This window comes from Nerophis ophidion, linkage group LG04 (assembly GCF_033978795.1).
Source record: "Nerophis ophidion isolate RoL-2023_Sa linkage group LG04, RoL_Noph_v1.0, whole genome shotgun sequence".
Lineage (NCBI taxonomy): Eukaryota > Metazoa > Chordata > Actinopteri > Syngnathiformes > Syngnathidae > Nerophis > Nerophis ophidion.
In genome coordinates, this window is record NC_084614.1 from 33,461,206 (window position 1) to 33,479,502 (window position 18,297).

Genomic DNA, 18,297 nt, shown 5'->3' on the forward strand with positions numbered 1-18,297 from the left:
ATCCAGACATTCTACACGACAAAACAGATGAAAGCTTGAAAAAGCATGGAGACTTAAAACTGTTTTGTGTGTGGCTTGGTCAAGGAAATTGGTGTTAAGACTCTTAATATGAATCATGGATCATTTAAGCTTGGTTAAGGTTGCATTTCATGATTTAACTTTGTGTCAATAGCCATGTTTGCTACCTGGTTGTTGTTGCATTCACTGTTTATGAGTATTTGTGATTTTTCCCATCTTTATCAACTTATAACTAACTATACATCTCAACGTTGTGTATGTGCTGAAAGATTCATTTATGGTTGCTGCCTTTAATAAAAGCTAACTTTTGTAGGTCTTGCTATTATTTTTCTTTTATTTAGACTCGCAGAGTTGGTGCTTCACGGAACTTAGAAACAATATAAAATACAACTATCAGGACAATACTTAAATGGGAAATACTAAACGTTAAAAATATATCAAAAACTTAAAGTGATTACCGCAAACTCGTGCAGTTTTCAAACTCTGCTCTCTTGAACTGGAGTATGTGACCCTTTTTTTTCGTCATCTTTCGTAAAATCTTGCACTCTTTCACCCTTCTTGAATAGCTCCTAAAGAATGCTGAAGAAACCTTTCACCTCAACTGTATACAACAACTCTTAAATATGTACAGGAGGTGTTGTTAGCCAAAATATTTGGACCCAAAATGTTCAATTAGTACTTGAGAGTGTGAGTGAGAGGAATCTGAAACAGCAGGCCAAGCTCACTGAGAGTCCCAAAAGGCTTTTGAAATGTCTTGACTGAGAAGGTGATGCTTCCCATTTGCCCAGGCAGAGTTTTGTTTTTACTTGTTACATCTGAATGAAGTAAATTGCTGCCAATACACGATTCCCTATTTGCCCATCATTAATAAGAATGTATTATATTACCTGTTTTTCCTAGGATTGTCTTATTTCTTCTGCATGTCCTCTATCTAGCTGTCAGGTTTATGTGTGGGTAAAAGATAATATGTTGCTGTCACCAAGCTTTATTCTATATCAATATAAGTGCCTACAATATCAGCATTATCAGTCAAAGTTTCTTTATCAGTATACATGATCAGTCAGAGCAATAGCACCCAAGACTCCACGAGATGTTAATTATGCCGATTGCATTTAAAGCAATCTTTTTTTATGTCGCCACTTGTAAAGTTAAATGAGGATTGGCTTATTAGTGGTTTTGTACCACTGCAGTAGTTTTCACTTTACAGTATAATGTTTATTATAGTAACAGGAAGTGAAATTTAAACTCAGATGGAGTTTAATGATTAACTTTAGTCAAACAGTCTTACAACAGAATGTTCTGTTTTGGTTTAACGTTTTCCAGCGTGTTAAGTGTAATTAAACACACAGATCAAAATAGACAAAATACAAATACAGCAGCATATAAATGACCATAAATTAAATAGTCCTAAATATTCTGTTCATATCAATTTATTTTATATGTCAAAAGTGACTAAGTAATCCACATTTGCTGCTGTTTTGCCAGTGTTTCTCTATAATCGCTTGCATGTTGAGTCACAATAGCTGACTATTCACACATTTCAGCATATCCATCCATTCATTTCCTACCGTTTGTCCCTCTTGGAGTCGCAGTGGGCTGTAGCCTATCCCAGCTGCAGTTGGGTGGAAGGCAGCGTACACTCTGGACAAGTTGCCACTTCATAGCAGTGCCAACTTTGAATGAAAACTTCAAAGTCGCAGCAAGTCATTCGGCCTTTGTATCAAATCTGATCTCTCTTTTTCCTCCCCTTTTGAGATTGCGGAATGCACTGCAGCACCAAGAAAAAAACAGAACCATTGATGCATTTGTATTTCAGCTGTAAAATTAATAGGTAGATGTGCCCAACAAAGTTAATTGTGTCTTTAAGCCTAAATAAGCAATGTCATGAACAGTTTACCATGCTCACGCTTTTGGCTAAAATGTGGGCCAGACTGTTTGTGTATACAGTGTAATATTTATGCACAGTCATGAAGGTGGATGATGGTTGTTACGCTGGACAGAATCCTCTGAAGTCCTCAACATGACTTTTCTGCTGCACCAAACATTTATTGAATCAATTATTTTACTGATTTGATTAATCTGTAGATTTAATTTATTTTTGTATCAAACTATTTGGGCTGGACAATTAATGTAAATTAATCAAACCAATTCGATTTTGGCTTCTCACGATCATTATATACATATATATATATATACATACACATACACACACACACACAGTGGGGCAAAAAAGTATTTAGTGAGCCACCGATTGTGCAAGTTCTCCGATTTAAAATGATGACAGGTCTGTAAATTTCATCATAGGTACACTTCAACTGTGAGAGAAAGAATGTGTGAAAAAAATCCAGGAATTCACATTGTAGGAATTTTAAAGAATTTATTTGTAAATTATGGGGGAACATAAGTATTTGGTCAACCATTCAAAGCTCTCACTGATGGAAGGAGGTTTTGGGGGTGGAAACATCATGCTTTGGGGCTAAGGGGACAGGACGACTGATCCGTGTTAAGGAAAGAATGAATGGGGCCATGTATCGTGAGATTTTGAGCCAAAACCTCCTTCATTCACACTCACATTTACACACAATTTAGTGTTGCCAATCAACCTATCCCCAGGAGCATGTCTTTGGAAGTGGGAGGAAGCCGGAGCACCCGGAGGGAACCCACGCATTCACGGGGAGAACATGCAAACTCCACACGGAAATATCCCGTGTCCGGGATTGAACCTAGGACTACTCAGGACCTTAGTATTGTGAGGCAGACGCACTAACCCCTCTTCCCCCTCTTTTTTTTTTTTTTAGGGCTGTCAAACGATTAAAATATTTAATCCCAATTAATCGTTCATATTTAACTCAAAATTAATCAGGATTAATCGCAGAATTTTTTTTTCCTCATTAATAAGTGTACCCACAACAAATGTTTTTTTAGTTTTTATACCATGACTGGACAATTAATTTGCTTTAATTAAATATTTTTAAGCAATATGCTTTTTGAAACAACTCAACACGTAAAAAAACGATACAATTATGTTTTTAAAGAGAATTAAGAAAATACCTGCTGTGTGTTGGTGTCTTGCCAGATTTTCTAATTTGTAGGAATTCAGAATTTGTATTTCTGCTTTAGGAGCAATTGCATTTAGAGGAGAGGAACTACACTTCCATGTTTGGATAGCAGTTTTACACATTAATAACACAAAATGTGGAATGTTCCCATTCTGCTTTGATTGTGAAATATGTTAAGGGAAATGTTTTCTAAATAAAAACATGTTTGTGTTGTTCTGTACTTAACATGTTGTACAAGTTAGTAGTAGTAGTTTATTTTGGACATGTTAAAAACAGCATAAGATAGAAATATGAAACAAGGAAATAATATTGATAACATTACTATAAGGTACAGAAATAGAAACAAAAATTTCCCACTTCAAACACATATAAAATGAAAACAATACAGTTAGGTTTTTCATATCCAAAAAGAAGTGGGAAGAAGTGAAACTTATTTACTCCCACTTCTTATTTTATAAATTAGATAACAAGCTTTTTTATCACTATTGTAATATATAATGATACATTTATCGGTCTTATTACATTATATCATCAATAATCTTTTACCCAATACAGTACATAAGTACAATATACACATACTGTATAAAGGCACATGAACACAAGTACTAATTGATAGTAACACTAACCAATAACAAATAACTACCCAAATAATTATAATAATGATAATAATATAAACACTTTGTGATTGTTAGAAACCCACTTTCATGACTTTTTTAATTTTTTTCAGCAAAATTAAGGTTAAACATTCTTTTAATTCCACATTCAAACTGTTCCATAGATTAACACCACATTTTGAAACACAAAAGTGTCTTCGTGTTGTGTGTACATTTTGCATTTTAAGATTGAAATTACCCCTCAAGTTATAATCCCCTTCACTTTCAGTGAAAAACGGTTGCACATTACCAGAGATTGATTTTTTTTTTTTTATTTATATGTAATTTGTACTTTTTGTAGTTGCACAATTTTTTTTTATTTCAATAGTTTTGAACATGTATTTGTGTGATCCCTGTACCCTACCTTATGAATGACCCTTATTTCTTTCTTATGCAGAGTGATGAGTGGATATAGTGTTATTATGGAATTATTGCTGCAATGGGGTTCTGGGTATTTGTTCTGTTGTGTTTATGTTGTGTTACGGTGCAGATGTTCTACCGAAATGTGTTTATCATTCTTGTTTGGGGTTGGTTCACAGTGTGGCGCATATTTCTAACAGTGTTAACGTTTTTTACACGGCCACCCTCCGTGTGACCTGTATCGCTGTTATTCCAGTATGCCCTGCATTAGGGGTGTGGGAAAAAATCGATTCTAATTCAAATAGCCACTTTCACGTTGTACGATTCAGTATTGATTCTAATTTTTCAAAAGTCAATTTTCTTCCCCAAGCTCCCGGCAATGTGTATGTGCCTTCTGGGCTACCGTAGGTATTGCGCAATAAGCAGAGTGGCTACCGGGAGGCTAGCTACAAAGGGGAGTGTAGTGTTGTTGTGTTGCCGCTAAAATGCAGGTGGAAGAAAAAGACACCGAGCAGCCTAAAGAAGAAATACAACCGCCTCTGCTGACTTTAAAAGCAAACGTTTGGAGATACTTTGGATTTTACCTTGGCAAAAAAGGGCTTGACATGACCCATGCAATGTGCAGACTTTGCGACGCTAAAGTTAAGTATTTTGGGAATACTTCAAATCCCCGCGCTCAATTAGACAGACCACACTCAGAGTTATCAGAGGAAAAGGATCATCCACTAAAAACACTGGCAGCTGATCTACGCACACTTCACCAGTTTACAAAATGACCAATCTGAACGGGCAAAGAATATAACCAGATCCATAGCTTGTTTCATTGCAAAAGACCTGCGACCATACAGCGCAGTGGAGAGAGAAGGCTTCAGGTTCATGATCAAAACTATTGAGCCACGGTATGACATCCCGTCATTCTCGGAATGTTGTAGCTTCACTTTACAGAGAGACAAAGCTAAAATGTGGGGGAAGCCATGACTAAAGCCAGCAGAGTAGCTAACAGACATTTTATTACTGCCTTTGTGTTTTGTTACGAAAAAAAGAGACATCACTAACTAGTATTTGTGTAATTTTTATTTTTGGAAGTGGCATGTTCTCAGAATAATGAAGGCAGCTAGCCTAAGCTCATTTGATTTATGAATCATTTATTTTGTTGTTTTACACAAAGAAGTAGTTCATAATGAACAGTTAAAGTATGTTTATATAATTTATGGTAATGTTTGGGCAAGTTCTGTCACAGACTGGCAGCTAGCCGAGCCTACCAATTGTGTTTCATTGATGTTACAATCACAGGAGTTGTATTACTGTATTTTATTGTTCTGGTAACTGAGTGAGTAGTAACTGAGTGTCAAATTCAGTCAGACGTTAAAACGTTTGTTTGTAGTTAAAATTTGTGCAAGCATGAATATATCAGACAACTTATTGTTCTCTTGGATTTACATGTGTGTGTTTACATTACGGCAATCATTTGATAAAACATTGTCCTTTACAATTATAATAACCTTTTTACAAAAATCTACTACTCTGCTGGCATGTCAGCAGACTGGGGTAGATCCTGCTGAAATCCTATGTATTGAATGAATAGAGAATCGTTTTGAATCAGAAAAATATGGTTTTTGAATCGAGAATCGACTTGAATCAAAATAATCGATTTATTATCTAATCGTGACCCCAAGAATCGATATTGAATCTATCGTGGGACACCCAAAGATTCGCAGCCCAACCTTGCATTCCTTATGTGTGTCTGTAAAAACCGCATATATTATGTGACTGGGCCGACACGACACGCTGTTTGTATGGAGGAAAACCAGACATGACGACAGGTTGTAGAGGACGCTAAAGGCAGTGCCTTTAAGGCACGCCCCCAATATTGTTGTCCAGGTGGAAATCGGGAGAAAGTTGGGAGAATGGTTGCCGCGGGAGATTTTCGGGAGGGGCACTGTAAATCGGGAGGGTTGGCAAGTATGCCTGTGACTGAACGCTGAGGAGCTTTGTATGTATGCGTGAAGCACTGGATTACAATTCTCACATCGAAATAATACCACAACTTCATATGAGAGTAGCCCAGTTCAGGATTAATACTGGTTCTCACATTATATCAATCTGGTTTTGCCACACATCTTCTGGAACAGACAGATTAGCCTCCTTCTCAAAACCTCTGCCCATTTAAATGACGTATTAGTTTTTGATGAATGTGTCAGTGGTGACTCATAAATCTTTTAGTAGTCTATTTCAGAGCGGACAAGTAAACATCTCTGCTCTGTCAAGACCTTACAGAGAAGTCATTTGCATGAAATCCATTTCCAAGTGTAATCACTTGTGTGACGAAAAAAACCAGCAAAAGAGATGAAGTCACGAGAGGAGCCCAGACTTCCATTGGTGTTGTATGCTGAATTATGTTGCCTTACCCAAATAAGAGCTGTGCTAAATGGGTGAAACAAATAGCTTAACATCACTTCAACATATCTGACTCGTGTTCCCTACATGACTGCAATCTATCCATGGTGTTTGGTTGCATTATTGTCTATGGATGCATAATAACTGGCTCTTTGCTTTTTCCCTTCACTGCCGTGCCTTCCAAAATGAGAGTTTGCAGCTTGACTTGGACACTAATCACTATGTTTTCACTGCAGGCCAAAGTGGCCCAAATCAGATTTTTTTCAAAAAATGTTTTTTTAGGTTAATGCTTACGCTGCAAGTAAAATGTGATATTTATCAGATTCCAGTGTAAATTCACACAGGCCCTAATGTGGCCCAAATGTGGCCTTGATGTAACCTGCATGGGCAGCTCCATTAAGCGTAAACAAAGGAAGTTGATCTGTTGAAATGAGATACCTCTCGCAGATGTAGAGTTGCCTTGTCAATGGCGCTTCAAATGAATATTTTATTATATATTTAATTTGATATCTAAACTGGCATTTTTGAAACTTAAGGTATCATTTTTTTAGTTACATTTGAAAAGATGGGACGGGAAAATATCAGATTTGAAGTGCTTTGGAGTGTTTACACTTGCAAAGAAAATCAGATATGTGTCACTTAAGGGGGAAAAAATCTGATTCGGTGTGCAGTGCAAACGGGGCCAATTTGTCTGTCATCAAGTCCATATCTGTTTGGTGTGGAAAAACCTGTTCACCATTCAAATTGTGATGATCTATGAATTGCTTGTTCGTATTTTAATTATGTTGTTTGTCCGAATAAAGTCAGTGTTGTGATAAACATTGTATCAAAGACATACACCTGGGAATAGGTTGATTGGCAACGCTAAATCGTCCCTAGTGTGTGAATGTTGTCTGTCTATCTGTGTTGGCCCTGTGATGAGGTGGCTACTTGTCCAGGGTGTACTCCGCCTTCCACCAGAATGCAGCTGAGATAAGCTCCAGCAGCCCCTGTGACTCCGAAAGGGACAAGCGGTAAAAAATGGATGGATGGATCATGAAGTCCATGCCAATACTAGGGCAGAGTGTCTTGGTTGCTAGCGTGGCTGTGCCAGCAATTTGAGGGTCTCTGTTTCAAATACCGCTTCCGCCATCCTAGTCATTGTTTTGTCTTTGGGCAAGACACTTTACGCACCTCCTCCCACACTAGTTTAAATGTAGCTTAAAGATGTAGATAATGGGTTTCACCATGTAAAGCGCTTCGTTTCTCTGGAGAAAAAGCGCTATAAAATAATTCACTTCACTACTTTTATACTGTGTCTGTGCTGTTGACAAAACTACAACGACACAATCAAAGGCAAATAATTCCAGTCTTTAAAAGGCAGGGTGAAAGGGGCTTAACAAATCACTTTATATCATTTGTGCGGGGTGTAGAATTTTTGCCACCAAATTCTATTTTAACCACTTTTAAGATGTTTGAAGACCGGTAACCATCAACTTGGAATTCTTTTTTTATTGTTCCTTAGCCATAAATGGTTTTATAAAAAATAATCATCCTGCTCTACTTATCTTATCTTGCTTTTTCAAATCCCATGTTGTGTTCGCTGTCTGTCCTATCATCCTGTGAGAAATAATTAATTTGTTCCTTGTGTTTTGTATTCCACAGATATTCCTGCTGGCCTCCCCACCTTGTAAAATTGCAATGGTTGTGTTTAGGTAAACTGTTACACTCGCCAACCATACCATTAGGTACACCTGCAAAACCCAAATCCAATTCAAGAACATTCCAATGTTTTGTCTATTTAAAGATATTGACATGATAGAGGGGAAATGATTGCCACCATGCAGTCTCTGAGGAAATTGCAACTTCCACTCCACAATCACCACCACTTACTACTGTTCAGAAACTGTATGACTTGAGTCTATTGCTTGTGGTTCTGTTAGTTTTCTTCAGCCAACATGCTGCTTTGCTAAAATGTTTCAGTACTTACTGATCCCCTGCATCGAGACTAAAATCAAAATGTGACCTGGCATTTTGTGCAAATCATGAAAAGTGAAACACCTGATGTGAAAGTAGAGTTGGTCTGTCCTTTCAAACATGTCACATGAGGCACACCTCATGCTCCGCTACCTTTAGTTGTCTAACAAAAAAAAACAATAAGTAACGTTGAAACTTGACACCTCCTCGCTTGGCTTGAGAAAGCTCCATAACAACCAGTTCTTTCAGGCTTTGTCTCCCGCTCTTATTGGTTATATCATTCTGGTTATCTAGTCTTTTCTACATTATATGTAATGCATAAATGCCAAGTATAGGGTTTCAATTTGACAGGTCAGTTTAGATTTGCCTGTCACTGGTGTCGTATTAGTGAACCGTACGTTTTTGTCATTGGGATTCAGTCACAAATGAGTGTACAGTGGAGAGCCACAGTGTTGTTATCAATGGACTTTTGGCTAGGCGAAGTGCAAAGTCTCTTGGAATTTTGAATGCAATACCGCAAATACAACATTCTTGAGACACATCATGAAGCTCAGTTGGAGGATCATGTCCAACTTAACTTTCCTTGACCACTGCATTCAAAACACTAACCTTATCTTTCATATATAGGGTTGGGGTTAGCCAAACATGAAACCTTGAAAGAATTTCAATGGCAACTTGAGTAGACGGTTTTCCTAAAATATGATAGGATATTTGTTTGGTTTGAGTGACTGTTGTATTCAGAGTCGTCTATAAAAAAAGTACGGCCAACTCAACAAGAGGCACCATGACTGCTACAAGTAACGTGTGCGTCTTTGCTTGGCTGCATGCGATTGCTTTCGTTTTGACGTTAGTTTTTCTGATGAAAAAAACCCAAATTATATATATCCATTCATTTTCTGGTATAGCTCGGTTGGTAGAGCGGCCGGGCCAGCAACTTGAGGGTTGCAGGTTCGAATCCCGCTTCCGCCATCCTAGTCACTGCCATTGTGTCCTTGGGCAAGACACTTTACCCACCTGCTCCCAGTGCCACCCACACTAGTTTAAATGTAAAAAAGAAAAGAAAAAAAATTAGATAATGGGTTTCACTATGTAAAGCGCTTTGAGTCACAGAGAAAAGCCGCTATATAAATATAATTCACTTCACTACCGCTTATTCCCTTTGGGGTTGCGGGGGGCGCTGGTGCCTAGTAATGCCTATATAAAACAAGAGACATTAACGTTTTTCCACATTGAGAAACGACATACCCTAATCTGAATTTATATAAACACATTGCTGTCCGAGCAACTAAACGATTCAGTTGTGCACATTGAACCTACAAGCTGTGCTCTTTAAGGGAAGAGTGATGGTTTTATAGAATATGAGGCCGAGGTATTTTTATGGTGTGATCAAGGACTGCTGAACGGAGTAGGATGCCACAACTCCTGCCAAATATAATGAATAGTTATAATAATAATAGATTATTTGTTATGCAATTTTCATTTAAATACATCTTAAAGTGCTACAGTACAAAGCAATGTTTAAAACAATAAAGCTAAAAAAAATACTCACACTTAAACACTATCAGTGAAGCATTAGAAACACAAAATATGCTAAGTAGTGGGTTTTCTAACGATGCCTATGTATTTTAGTTCTTTAAAAAAAAAAGTTGGTCAAAAAGATTTCAGTGTGTTTGTACTTTTGGAGCACATCCAACAATACTGCCATAATAATGATAACCGTGATAATTTTGGTCACGGTAACCGTTATATGAAATTTCCATACAGGTATAGTTACATCCCTAGTAAGTATACAACACCACCTTGAACCCAGCAACCACCTGAGTGCTTAAAAAAATAACTCAAAATTGATTGAGTTTAGTTTGCAATATGGAAATTTGTTGGATGAGTTCAGCTAGTTAAGTTTATGAAAACATGCAAAGTTCACTAATGATGGCCTCAGGATATCAGATGTTTGTCCGTAATACTTATGTATGTGTTTCCAGGCTGCAGGTACACATGTTGAATGGTGCTCTACTGGCTTTAATGTTCCCCGTAGTCAACACCAGACTGGTAAGTACTCCCTGTGCTTTTGTTTTTTTCTTTCTGAGCTACACAAGGATAATTGTCTTGTTTATTGACTGTTTAATGTTACTAATTTAGTGGAGGTGTAATAAACTTCCTCAACATAAAAGAGTACCGTAACCGGTCACAACATTAGGAATAGAGGTACCTGTAGTTAAGAGTGTTTTGAAATAAGAGCTGTCTAACAGCTCAATGCTATGCTTTTAATTGCAATAAAAATTTTCAGTTACAAGCATTCCCGCTATTAGTTAGCGCAGCAAATACCACAGTGAACCCCGTAAGATCTGCCCAAAGTATCTGGTCTTATTCGCTAGCATCAGCTTACAGCTTGAGATCGACATAACTTTGTTTTACAACTGTCAGAAGAAGGAAAGTTGGTGAGAAGGACAGACGAGAAGATATTCATTTAATTTAAAAAATAAATCATGACATGTTATCAAAAACATGGCCATAGCACTTGAGTGTGCACCAATCTGAAGCAGAATGAGTAACGCCAGCCAAGAATGTTAAAATAATGTCTAAATGTTATCCATAAAAACATGCAAAAGCGGCTCATGGTGTGTTTGATGGAGAAAAAGCTGGAATGAGATACCAAAGAAGTCCACTCTTTAAGGTAAATGCTGTAAAATATAATTACATTACTTCATGTATTCGGTGTGTATAGAAAGTATTTAAACCCCTTTAAATTGAACACTTTTCCTAATATTGCAGTTGTCTGCTAAAATCCTAAAGATACCTGTATTTTTTTTTCTCATTGATATACACACTGCATCCTTCCTTTCTGTACCCACTTACGTGTTATATCTACTTAACCATGTCATGTTTAGAATTAAACTAAAAACAAAGGTAATATGAGAGAAGTAAAAAAACATATTAGTTCACCAACATATGTTTATTTCCATAAATATTTGCCCCAAGTGTTTTTGACTGAATAAAACACTTTTGAATGAGTGAATAATGTTATAAACAGCCACATAGTGTAAATATGGCCCATCACTAGACGCCAAATACCAAATACATTTCAGACCATAGGATGCACCGGATTATAAGGTGCACTGCTGATGAGCCGGTCTATTCAGGTCTAGTTTAATACAAAAGGCGCACTGGAATATAAGAGACATTAAAAGGGTCATATTATGATTTTTTTTACTCAATTTAAATTACTTATTTGTGGTCTACATAACATGTAATGGTGATTCTTTAGTCAACATGTTGCATAGATTATGTTTTACAGACCGCTATCTGGGCGTTTCTTTAGAATGTGCCATTTTGTGGGCGGTCTTATTTACGTGGCTCCACTTCGACTGCGTTTTCTCTCCGTCATCTTTGTTGTACCGGTATTTTATATTAGAAATGGCAACCGGGTAGGATAAATGCTCCACAACAAGAGGATGGAGAAAAATGAGCTCATTGACTACAGCGATGGCGCGTACTACAATGGTGGATTTGCATCAATTTTCAGGACTAATGCAGAGCCCAAATACACATCAGCAGGTACTAATAAGTAAGACAAGTTGGTTTTGTATAATATTGTGAAACAAAACGCCAGATAATGTCTCCTAATAGGTGCCTTTGTGGGGTCTTTATACACACACACAATAATAATACCCTCACAGGCCTCGAATTTTAACTGTTTAGGGGCAAGGCAAGTGTTGCTTTAAAGGAAGGCTCATATTTTAGGGCACCAAGGCAAACCTTATTTTCTATCAAAGCAGGGGCTCCAAAACTTGCGTGCATCATGATTACTGATTGCTAGGTAAAGCAGTGTTGGGGTGTGAACGTAATACCGTCATGTATTTTGTAATGTCTAATAAAAATGCTATAGCTTAATGTTATCCATGTATCTGAAGACAAACATTAGTTTTTGTAGTCTTTATTGATATCAATGTGTCAGCTTTTTGTCATTACAATATGCCTTTATCTCTGTTTACATTTTAATAGAGGGATTACATTTTTTTTATTTTTTTTAAGTTATGTACATTAATATGTACATGTAGATGCTGTATCGGAACAGATCCATTAGGAGTTTGAGGAGAAATATGTCATATAGGAATTCACTATACACAATAAAACATCAAAATGCTGTGTCAAATGAATAGTTTTTGAAGTAATACATCTGTGACATGGAAAAAACACAAGTAATGTAAAAAAAACATGGAGTTTACTCAAAATAAAACACAAAGCAGTTTGGCTAATGAAGATGAAGTCTAGTAAACAAGCTTTGTTCTTCTCCAACGCCTCACTAGTGGTTCAGTACAACAGTTTGGCCAACAACAACAAAAACAGGAGTGATACCTCTCGCATCGAATATACAATATTCACAGCCTGCGTTTAATTCAATGAGATGACAAAACATTTTAGCTAGTATTGATATTATTTGAACACCAGTACAGTGAGTATCCCTGTCAACACACTATAAACACTTTATAAAAAAGTTGTGACAACATTCACGACACATCGCCTGCTGCATGTTTCCCACTACTACCGACCACGCAGTCTGATAGTTCATATATCAATGATGAAATGTTAACATTGCAACACATGCCAATACGGCCGGGTTAGCTTACTAAAGTGCAATTTTAAATTTTGCGTCGAAATATCCTGCTGAAAACGTTTCGGAATGATGACGCTTGCGCGTGACGTCACGGATTGTAGAGGACATTTTGGGACAGCATGGTGGCTGGCTATTAAGTCGACTGTTGTAATCGCAAAATTCCACAGTATTCTGGACATCTGTGTTGGTGAATCTTTTGCAATTTGTTCAATGAACAACGGAGACAGCAAAGAAGAAAGCTGTAGGTGGGAAGCGGTGTATTGCAGCCGGCTGCAGCAACACAAACACAGCCAGTGTTTTATTGTTTACATTCCCGAAAGATGACAGTCAAGCTTTACTATGGAACAGAGAGGTCAAGCGAACACGGTTGGATTGGACCACACACACAAAATACAGTGTATTATGCAGCGATCATTTCGAATGATCGTGTTTCGAAGAGGGTCCCTTGCGAAGGGGGGCGGGGGGTGTAAGTTGTAACACTAACAGTAACGGTGCAAGACTAGGCCACAAGCTAAAACTAGTCTACAAACCCCGTTTCCATATGAGTTGGGAAATTGTGTTGGATGTAAATATTAACGGAATACAATGATTTGCAAATCCTTTTCAACCCATATACAGTTGAATAGGCTACAAAGACAACATATTTGATGTTCAAACTGATAAACTTTTTTTTTTTTGCAAATAATCATTAACTTTAGAATTTGATGCCAGCAACACGTGACAAAGAAGTTGGGAAAGGTGGCAGTAAATACTGATAAAGTTGAGCAATTCTCATCAATCACTTATTTGGAACATCCCACATGTGTGCATACTAATTGGGAACAGGTGGGTGCCATGATTGGGTATAAAAGCAGCTTCCATGAAATGCTCAGTCATTCACAAACAAGGATGGGGCGAAAGTCACCACTCTGTGAACAAATGCGTAAGCAAATTGTCAAACAGTTTAAGAACAACGTTTCTCAACGGGCTATTGCAAGGAATTTAGGAATTTTACCATCTACGGTCTGTAATACCAATCCAATCCAATCCCCTTTATTTATATAGCACATTTAACCAACAATAATGTTTCCAAAGTGCTGCACAGCCATGTTAAAGACAATATTAAAAACAATATTATACTCCACCAATGACTGAATAAAAACAAAAAATAAATAAATATAAAACCAATATAAAAATAAATAAGATTAAAAGCAATTTTAAAGGGTAAAAGCAATTAAAACAATAAAATAGAAATCAAAATGTATTTTAAAAAAAAACAGAGGACAACAGAGGACAGAGGACCACACAACTCACGTAGTGTTAAAAGCCAAAGAATAAAAGTGGGTCTTAAGACGAGACTTAAAACATTCCACCGTGGAAGCAGTTTGAACATGGAGGGGCAGAGTGTTCCAGAGCTCAGGGCCGACCATCAAAAGGTTCAGAGAACTTGGAGAAATTACTTCACGTAAGCGATGATATAACGGACCTTCGTTCCCTCAGGCGGTACCGCATTAAAAAGCGACATCTGTGTGTAAAGGATATTACCACATGGGCTCAGGAACACTTCAGAAAACCTCTGTCAGTAACTACGGTTTGTCGCAACATCTGTAAGTGCAAGTTAAAACTATTATGCAAAGCCAAAGCCATTCATCAACGACACCCAGAAACGCCGCCGGCTTAGCTGGGTCAGAAATCATCTAAGATGGACTGATGCAAAGTGGAAAAGTGTTCTGTGGTCTGACGAGTCCACATTTCAAATTGTTTTTTGGAAACGGTGAACGTCGTGTCCTCCGGACCAAAGAGGAAAAGAACCATCAGGACTGTTCTAGGTGCAAAGTTGAAAAGCCAGCATATGTGATGGTATGGGGGTGTATTAGTGCCCAAGGTATGGGTAACTTACACATCTGTGAAGGCATCATTAATGCTGAAAGGTAAATACAGATTTTGGAGCAACATATGTTGTCATCCAAGCAACGTTATCATGGACGCCCCTGCTTATTTCAGAAAGACAATACCAAGTCACTTGTTACAAAAGCGTGGCTTCATAGTAAAAGAGTGCGGGTACTAGACTGGCCTGCCTGTAGTCCAGACCTGTCTCCCATTGAAAATGTGTGGCGCAATATGAAGCCTAAAATACCACAACGGAGACCCTGGACTGTTGAACAACTTAAGCTGTACATAAAACAAGAATGGGAAAGAATTCCACCTGAAAAGCTTCAGAAATGTGTCTCCTCAGTTCACAAACGTTTATTGGGTGTTGTTAAAAGAAAAAGTGACGTAACACAGTGGTGAACATGCCCTTTCCCAACTACTTTGGCACGTGTTGCAGCCATGAAAGTCTAAGTTAATTATATTTGCAAAAAAAAAATAAAGTTTATGAATTTGAACATCAAATATCTTGTCTTTGTAGTGCATTCAATTGAAAATGGGTTGAAAAGGATTTGCAAATCATTGTATTCCGTTTATATTTACATCTAAGACAATTTCCCAACTCATATGGAAAAGGGGTTTGTATAAATAAAAAACATTTTATCATTCTGTATTCTGAAGGTGATATATGTCGTGTGCTACTCCAGCATTAATATCAACAGCGTCCTCCTGACCGTCACCATCAGCGTCGGATTCAAAGCGGTATGGCCTGGCCGAATGGTCATGCCACGGCGCCTCTCACAGCATCTTCCCTATCTGAATCGCTCCCACCGCCCTCTAGTCCTTCACTCTCACTTTCCTCATCCACAAATCTTTTATCCTCAGCTCCAGACTTGAGAAACTGATCAGGCAGGCCAGTTCTACATTCGGAATGAAACTGTACTCACTGGTGACGGTGGCAGAGAAGAGGACTGTTGACAAACTAGTGAGCATCCTGGATGATGCCAGTCACCCTCTGCATAGCGTTATCAGTAGCCAGAGGAGCCTGTTCAGTGCTAGACTGCTTCATCCCAAGTGCAGGACTAATAGACTCAAAAACTCCTTTGTCCCACACGCCATTAGACTGTACAACTCCTGTCTGGGGCAAGGGGCGGGGGGTACTAGGATGACAGGGGATGCAAAACAATAACAGTGCAATTCGTTTTCATAACATGGTCACTACTGCCTACTTTGTCTTGTATTATTTTTATTTTACTGTTATATTTTTATTCCCATTGATGCTTTTTATTTTTTATTCTTATTGTAATATTTCTCTATTTTGTTCCCATTTAAACCCCCATTATTTACTTTTTACTTTTATTTAAATTGATCTCAACTCTGTACACTGCTGCTGGAATTTTAATTTTCCTGAAGGAACTCTCCTGAAGGAATCAATAAAGTACTATCTATCTATCTATATATCTAAATTAATGGAGAAATCGTCGCTTTCTCGATCCGAATCGCTCTCTCGGCTGGTGGCCGTGATTGTAAACAATGTGCGTATGTGAGGAGCTCCACAACCGGTGACGTCACGAGCATATCGTCTGCTACTTCCGATACAGGCAAGGCTTTATTTATCAGCGACCAAAAGTTGCAAACCTTATCGTCGATGTTATCTACTAAATCCTTTCAGCAAAAATATGGCAATATCGCGAAATGATCAAGTATGACACATAGAATGGACCTGCTATCCCTGTTTGAATAAGAAAATCGCATTTCAGTAGGCCTTTAACTCTCAGTCACAGCAGCTGATTGACGCTTTATTGAGAAAATAAAAGCAACATCAAATAGTTTTTCTCCTTTGTTGTATACTTTTAGAGAGGTGACAAGTGTGTCCATCTTATATATTTTCCAAACCTGTTAATATCTAACAGCAGTGCGCTCTTATATGCACGCTAGGAAGCGAGGTGAAACTTACGTTAAACCAAGCGCTTGGCTCCGTTTACTCCGAGGGGAAATCTCTGGAGCAAAGTCTGTGTAGTTAGTCCACCATGACTATCAAGCCAAACGACGCTAGTGCACATGTGCCTGACTTCGTGTTGCCTAAAATGCATTAGTAAATGACGTTTTTTCGGTAATTAAAAAATGAGCTAGTATTACTAACCATCTGGGATTTTATCACAAATTATCATTATACTGTTTACCGTTACATCCCTAGTCCTTTAATAAGTAAAAAGTCAAGGGCGGTCCCGGCATGTTCTTGCCGCAAATGCTGGTCAATTTTTTAAAGCATTACGGCAAACGACGAGGGCGAGCCCTGACCATACGTTGAAGCACAGTACGTATGACTACGGTAGCTGTAATACACGGACAATCCAGCAAGCGGTGCTGTTTTGTAGCTTACCAAAGTCAGACTAAAACATTGTGACAGACTTGAACGCCTTGTGTTATATTCTCAATAACGTATCAAAGTTTTGGCCTTGTTTGCTAGCCATATTCATTGAACAGTTGTTCGCCTGCTGTCCACACGTATCTCTTATGTGTGACTGCCATCTACCAGTCCCACTTATCATTTCCCCATATACCAAATAAAATTGCTTCGAGGTCGCTAAGCACAGCCAGAATTAGTCTGTACATAAGGCACACCGTAGATTTTTGAGAAAGTGAAAGGATTTTAAATATGCCTAATTGTCGGAAAAGTACAGTAGTTGGATTGATCTTCTCTCATGTGTACACTGTTCTTTTACCTTTAAATCATCAGCAAGGCTGATATTCCTCCTCTGTGTTGTCTTCAGCTGCCCTTTGAGAAAGAAGTCTATTACATCCAGCACTCCATGCTCTACCTGGTGCCAGTCTACCTTTTCAGGAAAGGAGGTAAGGTGTTGGTTTACACCTGTATCGTCTCGTTGCGGGCTCTAGACTTTGTTGTCTTTCTACTTAGAAGGAAAGGTTTTCAGACTTGGTGCATCATTTAAAACTCCCCTTGTACACTGGTTCTCTTCCACCCCTTTTTTTGCCTTTAATTCAACTTTAGGTGGGCCCAATTAACATCATGGCCTGTTTGTGTCACCTCATTGCATTTGCATGAAAGAAACAATATTGGGAAATACCGCAAAAAAAATATTCACTCGATTGTTCAGTGTAAGTTATTGAGAAGTTGTAAAGAAAGCATAATCTGCTCATTATTTTTGAAACCGTATTAGTGCTTAAATGGTGGCCAACCTGGTATTTGGAAAAGGAAAAATAAATATATTTTGTCTGAAAATAATTTTGTGACATGCAAGTTAATCATAATTTGAAATGAAATACTTCAATAATAGAGATTCAATATAAAATAAAATACCGCAAAGAAATAAAAATTTGCAGAACAAAGTAAAAAATGAATCATGAAATGAGGGCGATAAACCCTCAA

The 18,297-nt window shown here is 37.8% G+C and overlaps 1 protein-coding gene across 1 annotated transcript in view; it reads left to right on the top strand.

The window, feature by feature from the left end:
* Positions 1-18,297, top strand: part of LOC133551300 (transmembrane protein 164) — a 49,011-nt gene that overhangs the window by 14,560 nt on the left and 16,154 nt on the right. The window contains exons 2-4 of the mRNA XM_061897870.1: positions 8,132-8,181; positions 10,426-10,492; positions 17,681-17,759. Coding sequence (XP_061753854.1) covers positions 8,132-8,181; positions 10,426-10,492; positions 17,681-17,759 — 196 coding nt within the window. The remainder of the gene's footprint in view (positions 1-8,131; positions 8,182-10,425; positions 10,493-17,680; positions 17,760-18,297) is intronic.